Source organism: Accipiter gentilis, chromosome 1 (genome assembly GCF_929443795.1).
Source record: "Accipiter gentilis chromosome 1, bAccGen1.1, whole genome shotgun sequence".
In the NCBI taxonomy this organism is placed as follows: Eukaryota; Metazoa; Chordata; class Aves; order Accipitriformes; family Accipitridae; genus Astur; species Astur gentilis.
The window spans coordinates 15248915-15276250 of NC_064880.1; the positions used below are offsets into that span (position 1 = coordinate 15248915).

At 37.5% G+C, this 27336-nt stretch overlaps 1 protein-coding gene across 2 annotated transcripts in view; it reads right to left on the reverse strand.

The window, feature by feature from the left end:
• The window catches only part of SPAG16 (sperm associated antigen 16), a 435661-nt gene that overhangs the window by 156872 nt on the left and 251453 nt on the right, over positions 1–27336 (reverse strand). For both annotated transcript variants that reach the window (XR_007506050.1, XM_049800597.1), the window contains exon 13: positions 5073–5199. Coding sequence is in view for 1 of the 2 variants with exons in the window: in XM_049800597.1 (XP_049656554.1) it covers positions 5073–5199 (127 nt within the window). In the remaining variant the exon portion in view is untranslated. The remainder of the gene's footprint in view (positions 1–5072; positions 5200–27336) is intronic.

Sequence of the window (27336 nt, forward strand, 5' to 3'; positions counted from 1 at the left end):
ACGTAAGTGTTTATTGTCTGGTAGCACACAGTGTGAAAAGCCCTTTTAAATAGCCACTGTTCTTAAATGATCTGTATGCTTTAAATCAGATGCCTTTTATAAGACCGCAAAAATGCAAATTACACCGCACCAAATTCTTGGGTATTTACTCCACTATTTCTTTGAACTCACAGAGAGATCATTTCTGGATCTAAAGGTCTGTGGGGTAGATCACAAAAAGCCAAGAAAGAGAAGTCCCAAGCAAGCAGTATCTTACCACCACCACCTGTAACCACTCTGTAGAACAAGGGTGGCGGGGTTGCTGTGGGCCACAGGAAAGGTGGTGCCTGACATGAGGGCTGAGCACCCACTGTCACTTCTCCTACCAGATGGGGCATTCATTTGGGTTTCCCTGCTGTTTTCCAGACCTAACTGCATGGAAACTTAAACTCTATCAAACCTTGGCTAACGTTCAAAAGCCATTAGCAGAAAGTGATAAGCAGACATCGCGAGTACAGAAGCCTCAATTTATTAGGAAATAACAGTTTTAAAAGGACCATACATAAGACCCCTCTTAATCCAATGCCACATTTAAAGAAAAAAAAACCTGCCCTAAAAGAACACCCAGCTGCCTCTCACTCTTTTCACTGACTACTTCTTCCTAATGTCTTTCTCTGAGTGTAGTGTGGCCCTAAAAGTCCAGCCTGCCCTACTATATAAAATGTGGCTATACCACACTCACAAGCCATTTCCAGGGGCTGAGAGAACCAATTTCTTCATGCCCATAAAGAGATACCCCTGCATGAGCCTGGAAGAAGGGTCTGCCTGGACTCCTACTCCTCTCCTTTGCTTTGGGGCAGGGGGAAACATTACAGCAGCCTTTAAGGAGTATGATGATGGCCACAGCCAGGTTCTAGCTCGATGAGAATGAGTTATTGTCATGGTTTAACCCCAGCCAGCAACTAAGCACCACGCAGCCGCTCACTCACTCCCCCCCATCCCACTGGATGGGGGAGAAAATCAGGGGAAAAAAAAGTAAAACTCCTGGGTTGAGATAATAACGATTTAATAGAAAAGAAAAGAAGAAACTACTAATGATAATGATAACACTAATAAAATGACAACAGTAGTAATAAAAGGATTGGAATGTACAAATGATGCGCAGGGCAATTGCTCACCACCTGCCGACCGACTCCCAGCTAGTCCCCGAGGGCGATTCCCTGCCCCCCCACTTCCCAGTTCCTATACTGGATGGGACGTCCCATGGTATGGAATACACCGTTGGCCAGTTTGGGTCAGGTGCCCTGGCTGTGTCCTGTGCCAACTTCTTGTGCCCTGGCTGGGCATGAGAAGCTGAAAAATCCTTGACTATAGTCTAAACACTACTGAGCAACAACTGAAAACATCAGTGTTATCAACATTCTTCGCATGCTGAACTCAAAACATAGCACCGTACCAGCTACTAGGAAGACAGTTAACTCTATCCCAGCTGAAACCAGGACAGTTATCAATTACTGGAAGTTATTTGCTGCTGTTAAGACAGGATTTTGGACAATCTCATTCTGTTTTTTCCTTTTTCCTCTGAGATTGGTGCCTGCATTATTCATCAAAGACCACACTACCTCAGAGCTTCTAACTTTTGGTTGTGCTGTTCAGCCCACAAATTACTGTCGAGGATAAAATTTGATGCACAGAGCTAGAACTTGCATCTGGTCAGTGTTCTGCTGCACTGTCTTAACCCTGTTTAAGTCATCTTTGACCCAAATAGTAAAAAGCTGACATGCTTGATGCCTTCCTGTCTGGATGTCAGGGATATTAGTTTGATAGTGAGGTGGGAATGGGATCCTTTAATTTGTGTTATATGCCAGCAGTCTTCTGCAAAAGGAATGCAGAAAAATAGGGTTCATCTTAAATCACTGGACTATACTGCATGAAGTCAGAAAGATATCCAGGATAATTAAATAATTAAACGACAAACACTTGAATATCAGTGACCACCAAAATGGACAACAATCATCAAACAATATCTCAAATGCTTAGTATTTCACAAAATCAAATAGAAAAAGAGCACTGTATGAATCTAGCCTTTTACGGAGCTGTGCATGTGCTGAACTTTATTCACAAGAATAGTATCACTGATGTGAATGGGACAGTCCAGTTAAGCAGACACACAAGTCTTTGCAAATCTTTGTCGGACGCATTCCTTAGGGCATTACTGCTAAATGCTGACATCTAAATGACAGTCACTGCACAACTTTTTCCAAAATGAAATATCCAGTTATAGAACCTGACATTTCAAAAATCAGAAAGCAGGTGAGGTAGTTACTAAATCAAGAAGTTGCAAATATTTAGTATGAAAAATCTGAGTACTTTTCCCCCCTCTATTTAATTATTTAAGTATATAAATATTTGGCATTTTATCTTTCTGAGAAAGAGCAAAGATACAGCTTGGCTCAAATGTTATGCAGACAAATCTGACTAGCCCCAAGAAATTACTCATCAGAACATGGGAGATGCAGATGAGCAGCAGATCGCTTATCATGAGAAGAATTAACCCAGGCAGGTGAACTTGTACTCTTGGGGTCTCATGTTCTTTTGCACCTCTCACATTTATCATTGGACACACTTTGCAATTCATGAGTAGAGATGCTCACTCTGATGTGTCAGCAAGAAAATATTCTGGTGAAAAGCCAGAATATGCTTGTCTTTCTATGAAACTGGCATAAAGAGAAATAAATTCCACAGCTTATCTTGGCATGAGAGCCATCAGCTTTACTGGCAAGAAATTCCTACCAATGAATTGCAGCCTCAGTCTCATACATCTAATCTACTGGGAGTCTGGCACAGCATGAGTATGGTTCCTATCCAAATCCAACACCAACTCCATATTTTCTCCCACAATGTTTGGAAAGAGCCATAATCATCTAAATAATATTCATCCTTCTGTGTTCTCATTTCCCTATAGGCAATATATATCTTAGGTTTAAAATTACAGTCAACGTGCTGTAGATTTTTTTGAACTACTAGATCTGACCCTATATTATCCAGAAAAAAAAGAAAAAAGAAAAAAGTAATGCCATGTGCTTCCGAAGTCTGAAGGCTGCCTTATAGCTTCAGCTTAGTAATTACAAAGATTTATGTTCCATTCTGCCCCAAATCCAGAGCTTATTGTCCATTCAACTTACACCGCTTTTACTTACACTTCTCTGCATCCATTATCTTTAATAATAAAGAGCTGACTAAAGTTAATGATTGAAGAGCAAGATGTGATTAGTAATATGAATCTAATTTATGAGAAAACAAACCGGAGTATGATTTTCATGTTTCATTAAAATTATCTTAAATGTACTCCTTAATGCTAATTGATCTCACAGAGGTGAGAAAATATTCTATTCCAAATTAATGGGAGAAAAATAATTCATCTTCTTTCTGGAGGGAACATTTAATATCATTCAGTATTTAGAGAGAGACAGCATCTTCACAGTGATTTCACCACTTTAAGTGACACTTCAATGTGGGCATGTGTCCGGAATCTGCAAGATTTCCCACTGAACAGGAAAACAATTCAACAGAATAAATACACAACAAAATGCCATGTACAATGTTTTCTTTTCACAAAAGGTCTTTCCTATCTTAGCAAAATTACCCAAAGGTGAAAAATGGTGCTGGTGAAAGAAAATTGAGCAGGCTCTTTCCATAAGTTTATCAAAGAAATACCCTTTTATAATTCTGTTAATTTGCTATGAACACGAGATTACCAAGACATATGCAAGATAAAGTTCCCTGCAGGATTTATTGAAAACAAAACAAAGCAGAAATCTATTTTTCCACTGAGTTTTTCACTTTTGCTTGCATTTCAATATTTTTTCTCTTTTTGAATTATTCATATTTGGATACAAAATATTTTTACAAACCAACACATTTAAGAATGAGTCTTGACTGGCTTCATTTTAACTTGTGCTTTAAGCCCAGGATTATTATTAAATGACCCTCTATAGTCTGTTTCTACGGTCCATAAATAGAAATTGCCTAATGAGAATCTCAAATATTCCACTGTCATTTTTGTATCAGTTTTTCTTATCCTATGTTTGTATAGCTCTAATGACAATACCTATTACAATACTCTAATTACAATACCTAATACACAGCAGTAGCTCTTTGCCTCCTTCCTCTCAAATCCCTTCCATGAATACAACCTTCTCTATTCTCGGCCAGAATCTTATATCTTTACACTCTCTGAGAAATGCAGAGTGACCATAATACCAACTGAAGTAGCAACTTGAGAATTTCTAGAGTTGCTCTATGAGAAATACCACAATAGCAGCAGTAATTATTGAATTTTCTGATGAAAGAGAAAAAAATTCCTCTTGCCTTGTTCTCATATTCTACTTGAACAGGATTTAGGTATTTGGTCTACAAAGCAGCAGGGACAAATACACTCTCCAAGGTACTAAATCCATTTATACCTATACCAAAGAATGAAGGTAGAGAAGAATAAAGGAAGAGATGCAGAGTTTCTGACACTACCTACAGTGATATATTATGGAGATATTCCATGAGAAATCAGCTGTGAGTTTGGGGGGGGGGGGGGGGGGGGGGGCGGGGCGGGGAGTGTCTCTTCTAGAGGAAGAATAAACATATTAGACTTCTATGCAGCTTGTTTCTCCTATGGCATTTCCCCCCACTTCCTTTGTACATAATGTAAAGGACATGCCAGCACTTACAAAAGAAGCCAGACAAAACTGACCTTCAGCTGCTCTATCTACTGAACTCATTCAGCACAGTGTGCAGCAATGCAGTCTTCCAGACCCAGACCATTAGTTGCTAAAACCAGCACCACCTAATTAAGTCTACCTGTTTATTCAGTGATCTCGGTGCATGTCCATTTGTTGCACTGTGAGGACTCGGTCATTTCAGATGTCAAGGAAATGTTATATGGTGATATTTTTGGTCAGTAGATAATAGCTGTGTTAGTGAATATTCTATTGCCACATCACCCTTACTGTCTATTTTCACTGGCTTTCATTTTTCTCACACCATACATGTCATCACTTCACTTGAATTCAAGAAAGACCAAGAAAAAGACTGCTTACGGTTCTGGCATCCCAGAGAGATAAAGTCTTGTCAGCAGAGCTAGTGAGAACAGTGCTGGAGAACGGAAGAAACTCAATGCTATTGACTGAATCTTTATGGCCACACATCGTATACCTGCATCTCTCACTGCAAAAGAAAATAAGAGAAATACAGCACTTGCCATTCAGGATAATAAGAACAAGACATAAGTTTAGATAAATTAGTTATGCATTGCATGTATCTTTCCTAGCGGCTCTTTAGAAAAAATGAACATTGACAGCTATTCATCACCCAGAGAAAATAAAAAAGACCCAAACTAGTTAGTGTTTGCTTCCCAGTAATGAAGGCTATAGTGGGAAGCTAAAAAGAAATGGAGAAGCAGGTTTTAAAAGATTGAATTGTAAGGAGCAACAATGAAAGCACCATTATATGTTTCCTGGGTGCATCCTCAAAAACCTTGTTGATGTAGAATTTAAAAGGAACATGGATGAAAAGGTAGGATAGGGACAGCACCATTTCCTTTTTAAAGATATCTTATTCCTTCTTGCTTACAAAGGGTCTAAGAAATCTATAGCACCATCCCAATATGGACCTTGAAGAAAGCCAGACGGTGCTGGCAGCCTGCCTTTCTTCTCAAGGTCTACAGAAAGACTTATGGAAACTAAGTGATGTCTGGGAGTTCTTCACTGAGGGTAAAGTCTTGTCACTGTGGACACCCAGAAGGCCTTTTCCCTACAAAGAGGTCTCTTGCTAAGCATGAGCCCCACCAGTAGCCATTATAAGCTATAAGTTCTTAAGGCAGATGTGAGGAAACAGAGGTGAACCCCAAGCACCGAGGTCTTTACCATGCACTGACCACAGCTCAGATGGAATTACTCTATGACATGGTTTGGGAAGTTCTTTCAAGGCTGAAGACTTCCAACTATCCTGCCTTCTCCCAGCTGATCAGCTATGAAGTAATACCCTAGAGGTTTTTGTTTTGCTTTCTTATCTTTTTGTTTTGTTTTCTTATCTTGTAATGAGTTAGTTTCTGAGACAACACTACTAATCCTTCTCAGTTCAGGGTATGAACCTGATACAGATGGAACACAAGACGGGAAGCTTTTCCCACTGTAAGGAATAGAGACACAACCACTATGACACTGCTGTAGAGAATCAGTTTGCTCACAAAACAGCTGGAAGTTGGCTATATAGCTATGATCTTGTAAAAGCTTTTTGGCTTATGTTTTGTTTTCCATGTGCACACCAGAGAATAATGTTCCTTAAACCAGAGTCCAGGAGAAGAGAAGGAAGAGCCCAAGGGTGACTTACCAGGACAATACAGAAGGTAACAAACAAATCTGGGATTATTCAAATGGATCAGAACGGCAAAGGCTTAACTCCTACACAAGGATGTCAAGAGGGGAGACGATTGAAATGAACTGGCATTCATCACTCATTACGGCTGTATACAAGAGTTGCCTATGCTGATATGGGTTTCAGTCTATGATTTCTTTAGATATACATGAAACTTCATGAATTTGCAGTGTTTGTACTGCTGTGAAAACATACAGGTAGGTGAGCATACCATGGAAAAACCTAATCAATGTAAAGTCAGCAGCAGTTCTATCCTCTTTGTTCAGCTGAGTCAAAAATAGTATGAAAAAATAAAAGCCAACAACTAATCATAAATTATTACAGCTTTCAGTGAGAGCTCAGAATTTTATTCCCTGCTCATGTGATTCTGACAGTAGAAACACACCTCCCCTGAGCTGGCTGCTGAATATATCATTGGGGCTTGCAAATTAGATTACTGGGTGTCTCTTAACGAAGAAATTTCTTACAATATTTATTAAGGAAGCTGTCAGCAGAGGGAATTAAAGATGTGATTTTTTTTTTTTCTTTCTTTTCTTTTCTTCTTGCCTGTATGTCACCAGAAGACTCTTGGAGCTCTTGCAGGTTTTGTATCAACAGCACAGAAGATCAGTATCTGCAGATCAGATACAGTCCAATAGAGCTAAAGGGTTTTGATGGACACTACCCCTGATCAGTGATCTAACAAAGTGACTTCTCAGACCTATTTTAAAGCCTTGCCATTTCCCAGACTGAAATGCATATGCTGCACTGAGCTAAGCACCAAGCCTGTCCGCACAGAAGGGATAGTAGAAGGGAGATAAGTTGTTTCTGAGTAGAAATATTATCCAGGAAATATATTTCAAAGGAATATTAGATTCCACTGGTATCATTTTACAGAATCTATGTTCTTCTGTTATAGATAATACATTATACTATTCAGTTTTATCTGTTATATAGACTACATGTGTTATTTTATCACAAGGACTCATTTTAAACTAGTCATAAAGTATTGTGGCTGTTAGAGCTCGGTGCACAAGATATCTGATATTCATGATCACTTGATATATGACAATAAAATAACTTCAATAAAATAATTTTTTGTTTCACAGTCTCATGGCAATGTTTTACACCACAGAATATGCCTTTTTCATCTCAGATCATATACTTTTATTTGTGTATAGGTATGCCATTTTTTAAAAGTGACCAATGATCTCCGGCTTGCCTGTTACAGCGTAAGGACTTTGAGTCGCCAGTTTCTGACAAGCAAAATCCTACTGTGTATTTTTGTGGGCACTTATTAGTTTTGAAAACACAGACAACTTTACATACCACAGTGTGACAGTGTTCCACTAGAAGAAAATGGGGTATTTTCCTGTAGTAACAGGATGTATGTAGATCCTTTTCAAAGGCAGGAGGAGAATAACATCTTCAACCTCCTTGAGGGGGCTTCAGGTGAAAGAACCCAGGAAGAGGAAGGAAAGGAAAAAAGAATATTTTGTTTCTGAGTCTCTGACATAAGATATGGACCATCCCAGCCAGACAGGGTGCAAGAACAGGCTTGTGAAAGATTAATTAGGTGCCAAAGCAGGAAGGCCCATTCAGAATCCCTTAGCAAGGTAAAAATGGACTAAAGGGATGGACCATTGTCGTGGTTTCAGCCCGGCCGGTAACAAAGGACCACGCAGCCGCTCGCTCGCTCCTCCGCCCCCCTCCGGTGGGATGGAGGGGAGACGGAGGAGAGAAAAGAAAAAGAAGCTGGAACCTCGAGGGTTGAGATAAAGGCAGTTTACTGGGACAAACACAAAGAAAAATTACAACAACGGCACTAATGAAAAAGTATACAAAAAAAGAGTGATGCACAGTGCAACTGCTCACCACCCAGGACCCGACGGTCCGCCACTTCCCCCACTGAAAACAGAGACCACCCCCTGGCCCGCTCCCCATTTATATACTGAGCATGATGTCCCATGGTATGGAATAGCTCCTTGGCTAGTTCAGGTCAGCTGCCCCGGCTATGCCCCCACCTCCCAGGTTCCTGTAAAAATTAACTCTATCCCAGCTGAACCCAGGACAACCATGACAGCAGCAGAAGGGAAGAAAATGATTTGTACTTTTCCATCAAGAACATAAACACCCAGACGTGATGCAGTTGTCTGTCTCTCTCCTTGCCACTTGCATATCATTGCGTACTGATGAGTGAGCTTTGGCTCTCAAGATTTAATTTACCACTCTGGTAACTGACTGACTGATATTTCTAAGAACCTCCAACTGCTACATAAAATAAACTCATCTTTCCTTCCAGCTGAGATATAATTTCAGCAACACTGTCTTGTACACAAGCTATTTTTTGGTTGGAAAGGGAAACATTTTATTTAGATAGGTTTTTTCCGCAAAAAAAGAAGTTGATATGAAGGGTAGAGCGTCACCTTGTTTTTCATGGGAGCTCATATTTCTAACAAATGGGTCATCTACATTAGAATAAAACTGTAGCAACTTTCATTATCTTATGGTTTTTTCTCATTATGAACACATAGCCTCGTGGTTATAAGCTTCACCATCTCTGAACATTTTAGTTCAGAACAGAGAGGGAATCATCTATGAATAGTAGGTTAGGCACTTGCAGTACTCTTGTTGCTTACATCCAGAGACAGAGGTCCTGAATAAATGATGCCATGGTAGAAATACTGCTCAGTAGTTCAGTATTTTGCAGATTGCATCCTGAACCTCATCTCAGACACCAATTCCAACCCTCATCTTTTACCTGTGTTATTACTACTATTTCAATGTAAACCATCAGTTAACACATTTTCTTGACTCGACTAATCCTCAGTGTTCTCTTTTTTTCTACAAAGTCAATTTCCCTCTCCTTAAATCCAGGTAAGGTAATAATGTCCATCAGTAAATCAGCCTTTATTCTACCTCACCAGGTTTTGATTTTTCTCAACAGGTTGAAACAAACATGGACAGACTATTATAGTTATAAAGAAGCACACCTATAACATGAATGTTGGCATTTAAATTAATCATACCATTATCGATATCGCTAGCTCAACAGTGATAGGAAGATTTTACTTGCTCAATTTTTAGAGACTTCTCTTTTGAGAATCACATCCTGGAACGGTTCATTCAAATTCAAAAGGGCTTGCAGTAAAACTACATTGAAAAAGGAAGATATGAAGCATTTCCACTTATATAAGACTTTGCTGAATATTAACAGCCTGCCGTCTCTACACTAATGTACAATACCAGCCAAATAATGCACTAGTTAGATATTTCATCAACTGTAAAATAATTGAAAAGAAAATACAGATAGTGGGTAGAGTTCTGCTACCCTGTATACTTTCCTACCTGCACAGACAGAGTGAAAACTCAGGAAGGACAACAAGCTGGCACACCCTCATGGGAACATTTTATAATTGCCTCGTACATATTTACTGCTAAAGGCTATACAAGGCACAAAGCATTGGGCAACGTGCAGTACTCCACACCAGCTTAGTACTCATTTCCAAAGACACACAGCAAACCAGAGCGACAAGTAAGATTACCTGTTAACAATTCTTTTGCTATTTAAAAGTGTTTAAAAAACCCCAACCAACAGACAACACATGCTTACTAGCAATCCTATGAAAACAGGACAAGCACTGCCTCCTTTCTTGATTTTTTTTTCCTTTTTTTTTCAAAAACCCATGTGGTTTCTATGTTCAGCTCCAGCTGGAAAAATTAGGGGGTGGGGGGGTGTGATACATTTCAATGATTAGTTAGCTAGTCATAGTTCCTTATTTTATTGACATGTCATATTAAATCTTATTTCAAGCATGGTAATTAAAAGCACCTATATAGCCAATCAAAATTAATGAGATTTTTAGCACGTACTTCTGAGTCAGTGCCTCTACCAACCAGCTTTTTTACATGCCTTCCAAAGGAATACATTAAATGCACAAACATTCTCAAACTGTACCATCTTTCCCAACAACTACTGTCTCAAATCATCCCATGGAACAAACAGTAAACTAAACCCTTTCTCATGTCTACTGAATAACATTCTTCTATGTGAACTGCAGTCACTAGCAGGTAAAATGTCAAAGTAAATTACACCAGAAGGTCACCTGCTATGAAGGTGGACACAACATTTCTGAGGAAGTTTTGTAAGGTCACACAACAATCAGACTCCAGTCCTGTTATAGTGATATAATTGTAACAGTTAAAAGGAGAATACTTTTAACAAAAACAAATCCTATCACTTTCTTATTATATGGCTTTATCTCAAAATGTGTTTAAATTAGGCATAGAACTTCTCCAGCAAAGATCAATGGACAAGTATAGCAAATGGGCTGGCTTAAGACATTAAAATGCCAGTTTGGTTTATGCTGTTATAAATGCATCCTATCATGTCTTTACATTTTATGACCTCTATTTTATTCCTAGGTAGCTTCACATATGACACATCCAATTATTCATGTCAAGAATGTAAAACTACCAGTATTTCAGTAAAAAGTGCCTACCATCATTTATGACAATGATATTTTTTTTTTCTTGACCCATTATTTCACTAAATGTAACACATTTTATAAGACACTGATATGTGAGGACTCTTCCTCTATAAAGTACATTTGTCTCTGAAAAGATATATGCCAGTATGATGCTGTCAATATGAGCCACTTTGTTCAATTATTACTTATCTTCAAGAAAATGAAGCGCTCTGCCAATTGTGAACATTCATTTTTGCCCTCTTTCAAACTAGCATTTGACGCTTTGAAAATGCAGTGCTAAAGTACATGGTACTACTATATTTGTGAAAACGTAAACATTTCTTCTCCAGTATTTATAAATATTTAGAAAGAAAATATAAAATTAAATACTTCTCTGTGTAATTTATCTTCATACTCAGCACTCATGGAGCATTTTAATCTTTGCAATCTGAGTGCTCTGCAAAACAAAGAGCTATCCCCCAATTTAAAAGAAGCTGTAAGTCAGGGTTTCTTTAGCAAGGGCCAGTTTGCAGAGTTACTCCTGAGTTACTGAATCATGTGAAATCACTTTATATTGTTGGTTTCAGATAATTTCAATTGTTACACTTTTTAAATTCACAGTGAGCAGAAGCAGGATTAAGTATTAAACCTTCCTGTCATCATTCACATCAGAGGCTGCTTTGAGCTCAGCCAGGTAAGGCTGGCTGAATCACACAAGCATGTTGTGCAAGTCCTGCTCCCACTGAAAGCAACACAAGGTTTGCCACTGATGTCAGGCAGGAGCAGGATTAGAGCCAGGTTTTATCACCACAGGAGCCTGACAGCTCACACTGGCGTGGCAGGTACACCTGCCCTGATAGAGACCCAAACAAACCCCAGAAGCTGCGGTCTGAGGGTCGAGCCGCCCAGCCCGTGTGGTGACTGTGGTCACATACACACTTCAGCTGGTTGACGATCATTAGGTATACGCTTCAGTCGAAAGGCAAGACCTTCAGCCAATGAAACACTTTGGTTGAAAGAAACTTCTCAATCATTGACCATATACGACCACAGATCAGATTTGACTAGGGTATAAATGGAACGCTGCTAGAGGACAAATTGAGCCAGCCTCCCTTGGAGCAGTGGGTCTGCAGACGGGGACTCTCCTCTTGGGTTGGGACACCCAAGAGAGCCCTCACCTTTACAGTTGAGCAATTCCGTATTTTTGACCCTCCTTTCTAAAGCTTACGAATTCTGAAGTCAGTTGTGCAGTATTAATTTCCCTGTACATTATTGAAGCTGTGGTTTGCTAATGTTGTCAGAGTCCTAAATGATTTTGATTGAAGAATAAACTTTGTTGAGTTTAACACCCATTTAACTTGACTGTGTGACCCTCTGTGACAACACTTTTGGTCTACTGCACAGTAAATTGAGCATGTAAGAGGAAACTGATCTCTGAAGTGGTATGGACTTAACTGCTAAGTGCAAGGGTACGATTCTTTCCCTTCTCTGTCCTTTTCTTCCTCCTTCTGCCAAAAGCAAAGCAAAGGCCTCGCAACTAGGAAGGCTCAGCCAAGGAAGAAAGAACCCCAAACATGATATAAATGTTTCATTAATATTTTCTAGGTATATAAACAAACATTACTCATCTGACTCAGCAAGTTTACAAGTCTGCAATAAAATACTATTACATCCTTTTCTTAGACCTCCTTGAGAAACATAAGAACTTAGGAGTCATACTCTTAAAACACGGAGGTTCTGAAATGGATCAAATTGCTTCTTTTAATTAAAAGGACGTAAGTCAACTTTAATAGGTACATTTTCATCTTGCTTGGTAAGTTTTGAAAGGCTGCAGCAGTTTATTTTTCAGAGTGCAAACTTCTTCTCTGAAATTTAGCAAAGTTCTTTTCCCCTTCCTTTCCAGGAGCTGAACTGAGCATGGCCGCTTTCCTTTAACACCAATTTATAAAGACTCAAGAAAACTGTCACCAGCCCTGCTTCAGTTCCTGCTGAAATCAGGATATTGCACAATAAAAACTACAGTGATTTAGTAGGTGAACAGATACTACCCTGCTGCAAGTGGGAACCATAATTACAGTCCTCTGCTTGTATAAGGAACACCTTGCACACACAGGGCAGGCTTTTGTGCTCACACAGGATGCAACTCCACCTTCAGGTAAGCCCCCAGTCCGGACTGAATTTGTCTAACATACATGGCAAGCCCTCCCTTTTAGCAAAACCACGGGAGAAAACTGAAAGGCAACGTCTGAGCATGACTGGCCCCTAACTTTGGACTCTCATATGGGGTCTGAGCACACTGAGTGCTCCCCAGCCCAGTCTAGTCCCACGTATTTTGGGTTTCAATCTTGCAAGCACCACGTAAGTGTTAAAATCTACCTACAGCAGGAACGTGGGCCAAAAGCAAGTCCATCACAGTGTACACATAAACTTGTCTGTAAAACTTTCCTCTAACTCAAAATACAAAAACGGGCTTCTCTTATTCTGTGGTGCCACCTCCACTAGTGGTGCACAGCCTTGCTACCATTTATGCATTTGTGTGCTGTTAACAAGCTACTCAGTCAATAGCAACACCCAAACAGAACAGGAAAGCTATTATATTGTGTTGTGTTGGAAATTTTTTCCATCTCCAGGGACCTTGCCTCCTTACATATTTTGCTGTTCTAAAAATTACTTTGTCCTATTTCTATAACTTGAAAGAGCCTTTTTGGCAAACAATACCCAGAAAGGGAAAATTGAACATACCTGAGAACACAAAAAATACAAAAAAGCACATGCAGAACAGAAAAAGAGGGCAATGCATTACATTAAATGAAGCCTAATAGCTTGAACTTCAGCTTCAGCAAGATCTAACAGTGAGGGACATTGGTCAAAACTCCCCTAATAAATTTATAATTACCCAGCAGAAAGCAATGGTCCAGTCAGATTTCTATTCTGCACTGAAATTAGGTAACAGCCAAATAATCACAGTCCTTGAAATAGTGTTCTATAAACACAAGAGAAAGAGGTTGCAGAACTTCGTGTCTTACCTTTGGGATTAGAATGCTTATTTGTCTCAATTCCTTGTAATTTATGTAACAGAATATGTCTTAGTGGAAAAGCAGCCAATTACAACACCGTACTTATTTTTCTGGAAGAGCTCTACTATACGTGTTTTAGTAGAAGCTGTGTATTTATTGAGTGTGTGGAAACTTCCACTACTAGTGCGATACTGATCAGCTTACTAAAACATATCACTGAGAAAAAAATACTCTTAGACAAAAAAGCACAAAGCCAAAGTTTTAAGGACACACTGGTTGCTATGGTGTTGAACACAGACTTGACTGCCTGATGCTAGTCTGAGAAATAATATGAACGCTTATTTTCTACCATTGATTATCAAGCATGTTTCTGCATAGAGCGCACACAGATAGTGGTTGGCTGGGTTTTACAGAATAAAAGACTTTCACAGGTACCACGTTTGGTTAGAGATATCTAGCAAAAGTAGCCAAAAATAAATATAAGTAATTACATTATGTTCTTTGAGTGATTTGAATATTACTCAAACCCAAGATCTATTTTGATAAAAACTGAGTATAATAAATATGATTAACACTAGCTTTATATGTTTTTTATGGGTGAAAAGTGAAAATTACTGAATTAATAATATTCTACTTGAGCTTCCACTAGAAGGTGTGAAAAACTAAGTGTAATCTATCTTCTTTTTTATTGGCTTGAAACATGAATAATGAATCTGCTCATTATTATACTGAAGATTTAGTCTCTTAACATCTTACATTTCTTTGAACAAGTGAAGCATTGTGTAAGAAATATTATTATTTGTATTATTTTCTGCTTCCAGATAGAGGGTTTTCAGTGTGAAGCTTAATTTTTTTTAAAAGGAAAGATTAAAAAATAAGGCATAATATCTCTGCTTAAGAATGGTTTACGGTCATTTTGTTCTAACTTTCCCCATTAACAGTGTGATTTTATATCAATATAATTAAACCTATATAATCACAGTGCACACCCAAAATAAGTGTCACTGTATGAGAAGAACAGTATCCACAATTGCAAGATCAGACTGATTTCTAAAGCAATATAGTGACACTGTAGAGTCCTTTACAGATGCAATCTGGAACTAAGCACATCTTTAAATGTAAATATTTTCTTAAACATTCAGCTGAACAAGGACCAGAAGACACATCACTTTGCCGAACTTTGCCTAAAAATAGCTACAGAAATTAGTACTTCCATAGCTACGTCAGTGATGCCAACAAGCGATCATCATGAATCAAAAGAACCATTTTTTCACGTGTAGCTGCTCTGGACTGAGTCACAGTAGCAAGGGAGGCCAGAGAAGTCTGAACGCCTCAGCAGCACACCATGTCCACCCTAACAGCAGAAAAAGGGTTGCAGTTGCCAGGTCTGTCTTCAGGAGGGCAAGGAATACTTTTATAACGTTTCAGTCGGTTCCAAGAGGACAACTGCTGAGATAAAAAGTTTTGCAATACAGCATGTACATTTTCATACCATAATATATTCTTTTCATACTGTAATATATTCTTCATTACCTTTTACTATGTGGGCTTGGTTGAATTCTGTACCTTGTCAAGGTATCTTTAAAATCTCACTAGTCAACACCTAATTGTTGGCAGCACTGGGCATTTTTCAGCTCATGGCAACAGCTGTTGCAAAAGCTCACTTTCCTTTGAAATTGGGCTCCAAATCAACTTTGGTAATTTATTTCAGCTACTTTAGTTTCAAAAGAAGTATGTTACTTATAATACAACTTTTTCAGAAGTGAGATGCATTTTTATGTGCTTCAACTTTGGATTATTTTGCATTTGAAAAGGGCCATATTTTCCCAAGGTTAGAATCGGGTCAATAAAAATTACTTTGAAAGTCATGGCACAGGAACAAGATTTAGGCATTTATATCCAAAATCTAGATCTTAATAAGTGCCCTTTTCAAGGACCACCTTGGTCATATACAGAACCTTGGTCTTGCTTGTAAAGATCAGTAAAAGACCGATGTCTGGGAATGGTCCAAAGCATTTTTATTGGCGCATTATTTAGGAAGTTGTAATCTATCTCACCCCTAAACTCGCTCAGAAACAATAAATTTGTTAACACTACTCTAAGGAACTCAACTTAGCAGGCATTCCCAGGACATCTGTAACATATACCTGTAACATCCCAGAACATCTGTAACATCCCATTATGTGGGATTTGGACCCCACGTAAACTGTATTGGTACCCACTCCTAACATGATGCAGGAGCGCACACCCTAGATTCCTTGATCAAATTTCAAAATCTAGGCTTAGTTCTTCCCTCTGCCTCAGGCAAGTAAATACCCATGCATTAAACCATCCGTTCATGGCTATAACTTTCTAACTGTTTCATTGAGTCTGACTATGTGCAGAAAATAAATTCAGTCAGCTGAAGAAAAAAAATTCTGCAGACCAACGGTCACAGCACTCGGAGTGACAAGATCTGAAGCGGTTCCCCTCCAAGGTCAGCTCTTGTGTTTCATAGTTATTGAATAAAATGCCATTTCAGTCCTTAAGACAGGAACTAGAACACAGTCTTCTCCTCCTCTGAGATGCCTGGCTCTCCCTTGCAATACATGGAAAGCATAACCATCTATCCCAGAATTATTGACATCAATCGAGGAGCAAGGTGCACACAGGTTCAGAAAGGTACATGGTGATGCTTATATTTTTTTTTTTACTTTAACTCTTGCTCACCACTTTCTGCAAATCAAGCTTCCTTAAAGGATTTTTTTGTTTGGCAGTTAAAAGATGGGAGCACCAGAAACCACTTATTGAAAACCATAGCTTTATTTTATTAAACAATTATCTCCTACTCCCTCTAGGCATATGGGTACTAGATAATCAGATAAGCGCAATCTCACTAATAATAAAATAGATCTAAACCATTTAAGCCGACATTAAACACTGCAGAACTAGTACAAGTATGTTTTCTGCTCAGCAGTTCTGCAGCCAAATAAGCAAAGTCTTGCTCTCTGGTGACAGTGGGTTATCCTCAATTATCATATCAGCTGACATCAGCATTGAACTGATGTTCTGTTTTTGCAGTCAATACGGAAGTTGCCTTTTTTTTTTTTTTTTTTTTTTTTTAAATAAAAAACTTTACAGGTAAACCTCTGCCTTTTCTGCCTAACCCTGAACAACTAAACCCAGGTGTTTCTTAATTTATGCAAGAACTTACTGCTGTTGATTTTGAAAGATAACAGTATAGATGTAGTTTGATGGATCACTGGCAAGTGATTTAATTTTGTGAGTGTGTATATTAATACTTACGTTAGACCTGTTCTATTCAAAGAGGTTATTGTACAGTTTTAGGCTTCTGCTGTTCAAATAAAATATTGGGGAAAAGGTGAACCATCTAAACTCAACATTCAGATCTCCTTTACGGTGCATCTCAAGCTCCCTGAAGAGTTTTTTTGCCATTTCATTCTCTTCCTTTTCATAATTTATTTTGCTCTTCTACTAGATTGTGTTAATAGATAAAGAATATAGCATTATATGCACAACTACTAACTGGTCACACATAACACAGAAAATGAGAAATGTGACAATGAAAAATACAATTTGAAAAATCTTTACACCAGAAGACCAGATAAACTTACTATGCTATACTGGAATGCACATTTTCTGTTGAATTCTGGTATCTTACTGTGAGGCTGATCTGATCTATTGCTTCTAAAAAGTCACTGATGAATGTAATAAATAATTGCTTTTTATAGGGTTTTAAGTCTGTAACAGTATATATCAGCACATTTTAAAAAAATGCTACTCCTGTAACACTTAAGTCTAAAATACCTTGCCAAGCCTACTCTGAGTTCATCCTGTAGAGATCCATCATACCATATTCTCCATAACTTCATACATTTAGGATGAGATTTCCAAACTTCCCTGACAATGCAGGGTCTCAGATTCATATAGCTTTTGGGTGCCTAAATAATCAATTAGATCCTTAATGGGATTTTCAAAAGTGACAATGTGCCTGCTCCAAAGGATTTTCAATCAACCCTTCAGGCACTTTTAAAGATCCAACTCTTCATGCATATTACATCAAGGGAGCCCACCCTCTATCATGTGCTTACGTGAGAACTTTGTTATCTGATTTTACTAGAATTAGGCAGAAGCTGGGAAGGAGAAGACTTGTCTCACTGAAGAACAAGAAGTGATTCTCTCAGGCTTCTGTTTGCTACACGTCAACATTAAACTGCATGAAGGATGACCTAGGTTTTCATTGTTTTTGAAACAAAATTCTTGCCTTCCTTCTAAAAAAAAAAAAAAAAAAAATCAACCGTTGTAAAACTACTGACAAAAGGGAAAAACTGAAACAAGAACTATATAGGAGAGCAGCAGAAAAAACATCTAGAGAAGTCAACTACATTCACCTAATTTTTATAAAACTGACTTAATTCAGTGATCAGCCCTCAAAAAAAACCCCACAGCCCCAAACCAACCCCCAAACCAAACAAAAAAACCCTCCACCATTAATTTACCTCCGAATCCATTTGCTGGTCTAGATTTACAGTGATGAAATTCCATATAGGATAGAGAAAGCAGTACCAGAACTTTATAAATTATTTTCATCAGCTTCTTATTTTTTTTATATGAGATTAGACTGACATCTCTATATCTTAATCCCAACCCATATTCAGGAAGACTCATGTAAGCAACACAGGTAACTTACACTGTTCAATGCACACGTAAAGGGACTTCTGCAAGCTGTGTTCCCTGAACGTGGTGTACAAATCCATAAGGCACAAAAAACTATACGCACACCATGAATGATTCTACTAGAAGCTGTCCTACCATTTTCTGATATATAAAAAGAAAATGCCTTTATCAAAAAAAGTTAGATGAAGAAAAACCTACAGTCTCAAATTCAAAAATGCAATGACAAGTGAATGTTAGTGGCCCCTTTTTGTTTATTACTATATTGTAAACCTGGAACTTTAGTCCTACTCATTTTTCAAATAAAAAACTATTTTACTAAAACAAAAAAAAAAGAACAGTCAGTTGCAATAGTGCAAAGAACCGTGACAGTCTGGGCCAGTACTGTGGTATTGTAAATTAGTATGCAGTTACACAGAATATTAATGGGTGGGTTTAAACTACAGAGTGCAGACTCACTGCATAAAATGCAGTGTTACTCTTGTCATATGTTAGTTTATTTTCCTCCATATTTTAAATTTACTGAAATTCCTTTAGTCCTATTAAATGAGCAAATCCTTTTTGAAAACTGTACAACATGGCTGAAATGCAATAAATATAAGCACTTTAATATTTAAGTGAGGAAAATTAATTTCAGTGTGTTTTCAAATTGGTTTTCTTCAGTGCAGTTTCTTTATTTGTCCAAACAAAATGGATTTGAGTGGGTGGCAGCTTTAAGGAGATGTGCAGCACTATTCAATGGCTTTGTGAACTTGGCAAGATATGAATAATGGATTTGCTGTGCTCTTAGACACAGAGCCACAACAAAAACAATATCATTCTAGGTTCTCTAATAAGCAGGTGCTGGAGTAAGGAATAAAAAGTCTGGCCTCCTGATTTAAGCTACAGGTGCTAGCATTTTTGTTCAGATCATTACAGCAAACTGGGACTGGCCCTGTGTTTTCAGCAGGAAAAATACTCAAACACAGAGTGTGAAGGGCTAAATTCCCAAGGTTACCTCCCACCATTCTGATTTGCTGCCTTCTTCTTACATGCCATTTTTATATTGTACAGCACCCCAGTGTTAGCTGCTTACTTCACACCTAATATTGCATACTGCATCCTCAAGCCCTTATTTTCATCTTAACCTTCCAAACACAGTTAGCTCAGACCTATATTACTATGAAACAAACTCTGATATGAAAAAAAAATCTATGAAAAGGGCTTTTTAATCATCAGAACATAACTGCAGAAGATCACATATAGTATTTTCATTTTTTTCTTAGAACTCCAGAGGAGAGATACTTGTATAACTTCAACTATGCTCACACTGTGCAGCTAACTAGCATGCCCTTTTTGCAACAGAACTAGTCCATGACTATCTGCTCTGTATTAAATAATTCACTTTGGTTTTTGACATTTTATTGCATTCTCAATATTAAGACTCCATTATCTACAATTTTTGTTTTGGTGACAGAAATATGTTTGAAAGAGATACTAAAATATGAAGAAATTCATTGGTTTTGCATCAACTGGATAATTCCAATACATATTTAATAGGTTTCCCACAGACACACATGCCTTTGCAGGCTCCGAGTTCAGTAAATAGATGCATAAAAATAGTCTTTCAGATGGTGAACTGATTCCTAGCTGGAAAAGCTACTGGCTGGTCTAGAAAAAGATTTTTGCATGATTTTGTGTCTCAATTCACATCAGAAAACCTACTCTGAATATTGGAAGTGCAGAAGGGAAATTGCCAATATTTTTGTTTTCTTCATCCTGATCTTCACCTCCGTTAAGGCATCCTCCCCCTTATTTTCATAAGAAGCATCACACTGGCTATGTAAACAGTTCAAAGACTTAACCACTTGTATCACATGGATATAAGCTTTATAGCTTTCAAAGTCTACTCTGAAGATTCCAAGATCTGGCTCAAAGAAAAATCTGCACAGGGTACCAAAAAAAATTGTAGTATATGTATGGGGTGCTACCATTTAGAGAAATTTAAGATTTAGGAAAGAAATGAACCCCAAGTTTTTGAAAACTGTCACTGAGAAAAGAAACCACTGTTGGGCTGAAAATGATATTAATTCAGATTTTAAGAAGGTACAAACACAATTCATTGTCTTCCAACTTCAGTATGACCCAGGAGACACTTTTTGTATGTAAGAAGTCATTGTTTAAGGATTAAGATGTGACTTGTTTGGATTCCAGCTGAGGCTAATCAAAGACGAATTTAGTTTGCTTTAACAGAATACACATGGTAGACAACTAGAGTTCCAGCATTTGGGAGAGAAAATAATCTGGCAATACAAGATTTTGTGTAAAGTCTGAACCCCAAAAGCATCAAACACACACACACACATCTCTGAAGACTGCCTGAGCCAAAGGACAAGAATTCAAACAACAGGAATTTATATGTATCAAGGCATCCATTACAGCAGACTTTCAATTTCAAATCAAATGACCAACCCATCTAATTTAAAACTAGAAGACATTAGCAGCTAAAAATAATTCAACATGCAGGTGGATATGCCTATCAAAGTACTGCTGCTTATCAACAGTAAGACGTATTCTTGTTCTTTTTAATTCACTGGAGATACAAGCAGGGAAACAACCTACAATTACTTGCATTGCAGCTAACTGTGATTTAAGGTAACAGTACTCCACTTTAACGTGTATCACAGACTATATGTTTAATATTTGCACTAACTGGTACTGACAGGATATAGTTGTGATGATTGAAATACATAATTTTAATGAACTGCTGTCTTCACTGAATTCTGTAATAATATCTGACAGCTTTCACTGCTGTATGAATTACTCTGTTGGTACAATTCATTTTTGTTTTGGTTGAGATACTGTAAGACAATATTTCTAGGAAAACAGGTTAGGTAAAGAAAAGACTGCCAGTAATCAGCGAATGTAACATGAGGGAGAAAGAAAACAACTGGATAATGAGCCTGGATACATAGTGACAAACTGTACTGTGACTTAAAACGTGCTGAATGTCTGCAGTGCTGATCGTTTGCATTTGAATACCAAAACTGAATGTAGGACAATGGAAACACCTTGTCAAGATCTGAACACTATTTTGCAGAAGCCACAGTTATAATACCTGCACACTTGCAAATAAGACAAGGAATTCAACTTGCACATTGTCAAAGAGAGGAAAAAAACCCAACCTGATTACAGTATACACGATCGAAGTGGACAGAGTTTTCTGGTCCTGCCAGCTGGTTTGGTTAGCATTTGGTGGAAGGAAGCCTAAGTATTACCTTCATAATTCATCCTGCTCTTGAACTAGCTGTCAGGGAATCTAGGAGGCATTTTGACAAATAAGGTAAACCAAGTAGAAAGGTGTCCAACTTACAGAAGATCACATTACCTTAGCAGTTCAAATGAATAAAGCATTCTGCTGTCCAGCAGGAATCTCTCAGCCAGCTATACACAATTTAGGAAATTTGTGCATCCCTGGGCTGACAGAGGGCAACTGGAACATAAAGAAACCCCAACCACCATCTAGTAAGTTTTTCCAGCCCATATTAGATGCTGAAATAATGGAAGCAAGGAAGCTGTTGAGATAAGAAAAGGATACATCCTTTTATGCAAATCAAGAGCAACTTTCTGTGCTATCATTCCATAAAGAAGGAAATCTTATGTAGTTAACTGATTGTAGACTTCAGACAAGCCTACTAGCCTATTTGCAGAGATGAGAACTCAGACATTTTAGAAAGCAGCTCCATTCACCGCACCCTAGTTTAAAAAAAATAAAGTAGTAATTTGACTTTTTTCCCTCCCTCCGTTAATCAAAAATAATGCTGTACATTTCAAGACCAGTAGCAGAAACCAGAAAGCAAAGCTTTTACATTTCTGTCTTTTCATTGCCTTAGAAAAACCCCTCAAAATATTTTTGATATTTAAAAAAATAGCCATTTTAACTACTAAGAAAATCAAATACGCTTCTTACGTACAAGCTAAATTGTCATAGACAGTTCCAGTAAAAACCACAGAGAACAATCATCTATCTAGACCTGTAGCCAACAACCACTAATACAAACATTTCAGTGGAAGCTACACAATTCCTGTCATGTTTATCAGTGTACTTTCACAGAGACATGTTTCTACTGTGTTCCAAATGGTGATTAGTTTATGTCACAAAGTGTGAAAGCTGACAGTCTTTGCAATATTGCTAACAGCATATGCATTTAATTTCTCTAAGTATATGTCTGCTTTGAATATTGCTATGCAACTGCAAACAAGTCTATCATTGCTTTATCAGTGCATCCTGATCATATAAACATATGTTTCTCATGAATCTACATTACTACTGAAAATCCAATTTGGATTTTCTTTCTTCTCACCCTGTAGGAAAGTTTGAAGACACTTCATTTTGGCATTTTTTTTTTAATATTGCCAAGGAATGGAAAGTTAGGTTTTTAATGTTGGCTTCAGTAGTAACTCACTATATGGCGTTGAGTAAAGCACTTCACTTCTTTGCTTAGTTTCACCAAATGTAAATTATTTTATCACTTGCCCAGTTTAGGCATTCTATGGGAATTAGGTAAGACTCATCTGTGTTTTTGGACTTGCAAATACATGACCATATTAAACATGTCTCATTATTAATGCCTGTGTCTTGTACTAAAACTGTAAGGTGATTTAAATAAGTTTACAATACGGAGTTCAAGCTATACTTCTTGATTAAGTTTTGTCCTTCAAGATACATCTTTTTCAGTATTATGAAGATTAAGCCATATTTTCCCCTTAACCGAACAGCTATGCTTTGGATATCATTTTCTCCCCGATAATTCACATCTTCAAATTGATTTTTACAATTGGCTCTCTGGGAATTCTAACAACCAGGTTTTAGACTTTCTTGGTCCTGAAAAATGTGTTATGGAACTCTAGCATAATTATAAATTTGGAGACCTGGGCATAGGCCTCATTTTGATTTGAGGGATTAATGGCAGGTTGTCTCTCCAGTACTCCTCAGAGGATTCCAAAAGGAATTCTCCTTTATCAAAATGGCAAGCTTTTCCTGATGTGCTGTCAGGGCAGACATTACAAACTACCCAAAGACAGTCCTTCCACATTTCCTCTGAGTTCTTCTACCTACCTTCTAATTTCCTGGAGGACATTTGTCTTTTCTGAAAATAGATTAGCTTCACTTTTACTGGAATCAATTAAACATGGTATCTGGCCAGAAGAGCTTGTGGCTTCTGTCCCACTGAAAAGCGAGTCAGGTAAGTGTCATCTGAAAAGGGGTATTTTGACAAGGTGACACGCCCTCATTCTGATTCAAAACGTGAAAGTAGGTTGCATTTTGAAACTAGACAATCTTTATGACTTTGTTCAAAGGAGAGTACTGATACAGATACATTTGGTGTGGCAAAAAATAACTACAAATCCGATAGTAAATATTTCATTTAAAAGCTGTCCATTGCCTAAGGAAAAAGGAAGAAAAGGAAACAGAGTATGAATATAAAAGATGCCAGGAACTAGTTTGAGTAGCTGACTTGGCAATTCAAGCAACATTAACTAAGTTCTTCATTGAGACTAAAGAAAAAAAAAAAAAAAAAACAAAAATAAAACACCCCCAAAACCCCAACCAAAACTATAACAGCAGTTCAAAATCAACTTAATCTCTTGCACTGCGTACTGTCAAGATGTGTTAATAATAAAAAATGTGCAGTATCATCATTGCATGGTATCATTCCAAAGAAAGCTGTAGTTGATTAGGGGCTTCTAATAAAACAAAATCCTTCCCTGCTTAATTTCTTTAAAATGTATACTAATCCAAGATTTCTCCAAATTAAAAGGCTTCTTATGAGAAGAAACAAAACTATAATCAGCAGTTATCAACTGGAGAGAAGTTATAACAGAAGCTAAGAATCTTAATGTAGGCTTAAGAACAAAAGAAGGCATTATTTAAATAAACTAGCAAATAATTTATGTCAAATACATCTGACACTAGGTAAAGAAGTGAAAATTCCTGGTCCTGTTGTAGAAAAGCAAAAGGTGTCAACAATTATTTTTGTATATATTTGGAAATAAGTAAAAGAATATATTAATACTTTAGTAACAAGGTACTGTATTAGTGGTTGTACAGAATAATTAACAGTGATCACGATAGATTACTTACTTAATTTGCACCTGAACAAATGCACCAAAGGATGCTTATAATGACTGAGAATTGATGTAAACAATTACTTTTTTAGAACTTTAAAAATAAATTTTGATTATGGGAGAAATGTCAGAGAGCTAGATGAAAGTTACTGTGTTAAATGAAAAGGAAAACAAATAAGTAATGGATTAAAAATACGAAACAAAACAGCAATGGCTCCAATTCGCAAGCATTTATTCACCCTGAGGTCTACTGCAGGACAGTACAGAATTGCATTTCTCTGTGGCCTAATGTTACTGTATTTTGCACTATTGAAAGAAACCAGAGAGAAATGGAGAATTGGTCCAATGAGTATGTAATGGATAAACTGGAGAAAAAAAATTTCCGAATGTTCTGACTTCGGTGCAGATAATTTCTCAAGCTTAAAACATAAATAACAATGTTTGCATTAACATACAGCATATGTTTGCAAAACTAAATAACCGTCTGTGTTTACATGAGATATATGATGTTCAGTTTGATTTGCATATCAGACATCAGGTTGTAAATCTCTGATGATATTTACAGTTGGATAATTGAAATTAATCCTGTCAAAATGATTTTGACAGTCCTGAATTTATGGTCTGAGAAAACAATTCTGGAACTGTTTGTCGAGCTATTAACATGGCTGGCTATATATTTTCAATCTGAGCTATGCTGCTGAATAAAAACCTGTTCACAGATTATAAGCCTCTTCCTCTCTTCCCCCACTTTGTGTTCAAGTTGCTTCCTATAATAATTAAAAAGTTGGGATAACCTTGAAGACAGCAGATATGCCTGTGCTCTGCTGGTTTTGTTTGGGATTTTTGTTGTTTGGGGTTTTTTTATTTATTTATTTTTCTAACCATGGCAGGTACATTAGTTGTCTTTCTTCCCTGCCCACCCTACCCCCCCTCGCTGATGTTATGCCATATTCTTTTTAATTTCCTTTAAAAGCAGCCAATTTTCCCAGCAGAAAGCATCAAGAAATTCCAACACCAGAACTCATAGACTCCCTCCAATCTTTCAGTAACTTGGATCATGGTTGCATCTCAGCATGTATCTTTGTCTTCAGGGAAGAAGAAGGGTGCTTGGATTTTTGTTTGTTTATTTTCTGTTTTGTTTTTTAAACTCAGATCATATCTTTAAATAGAAGGCACATGAGTTGTCAAGAAGAACAACATTGTTAACTACAAAGCTACCTCATATTATCCTCCTGGTAGGAATGCCATTTGTGCCTAGATATGACAGCAACTTCCAACATACACAAAAGAAAAATGCTTGTGAATAATATCCATCGGAAAAAAAATATTCAGCAGTAGTTTCACCTTCTAATAAAAAAAAGTTCAAACAATTAGCAGGCTGAATTTTCTTATCATTGGCAAAGAATTACATAATTTATTAAAACTGATGGCAACCTTTTCCTATTTAAGAGACATTGCACCTCATATTCTTTGGACTCCAATAATGGACTTGATAACTGTGGAAGTTGCACCTTGGGTTATGGTGCTAAAAGACAGCAAACAGCCTCCCCACTTTTTTGATACCAAGTTTCCAACCACAGAGAACTCTGTTGTAGGTATTTCAAAAGCTAGTTTTATCTGTAAAAAAGTACGTTTCTAATACATAAAAGCAGCTTTTTGAAGTCTGGGAATACAAAGATGACTGCCACCCATTACAGAAACGTATGTATTTATATTTGTAGCATTTATTTACAACCTATGTCTTTTAGAAAGGTGGCAGTGATAGCTTGGATATTCATCTTGCTTTCTTTTTCCCTCCTACAATATGCTGCTTTCCAGGACCATTTGATTTGAAAGCAGGCATCCATCCAAATATGTAATATTAAGGAAGACAGACAGGTCTCATTTATAAAATGTTAATTCCTTATTAGTGGAAGGAATAAATCACTAGATTAAGCAGAATAACAGTAATCACTGATTATTATTCTACCACAAATATGTTATCTTGTGCTCTGTCCCCTGTTCAGAGCTTGTGTCAACTGGCAAGACAGCTGGAGAGGGAGAAGTCTAAAGATGACAACTAGATAAGCACATATTCTGTGAGGACGGGAAGAAAAAAAAAGCTTTCTAAGCACTGAAACCCCTTGTGGAAAGCCTGCTCTACCTTCCCATTTTGTTGCACACACCCAGACTATAAAAGAGTCCGAAGGAGGTTACATATTTATGTGGTACCTAGCACAGCTGCCTTCATTCATATCAGAGAACTCCAGGCACATAACAAATTTACAGGTGACACTCTGGGAAACATCTAGGACTCATGTTGCCAAACTCAGCCAATTAGCTTGGCAATTAGTACTGCCAAGCCAAAATATACTGCAAGTTCTTTTGTATAGCTTTACTGTATTTAAGCATCAGCAAATTAACAATCCATACTGGAAACTACCAGTTGATTAATCTGTCAATAGCTTTCCCTTATTCCACATCTTGCCATATATTCTGCATGGGTTAATTTTTCACTTGAATTACTCAACACGGGCATAAGGATCAATTGCAGCTGAATGCTCTGCAGAGTTAGGTCTTCAAGTGGGATGTCTTAAGCTTGAAACAGCCATGTCTTGTTGTCGTCAAATCCCTGTTTACAGAAGCTCTTGAAGAGCATCTAATTTTTCCACGATACTCATTTTATACTAAGTGCATACACA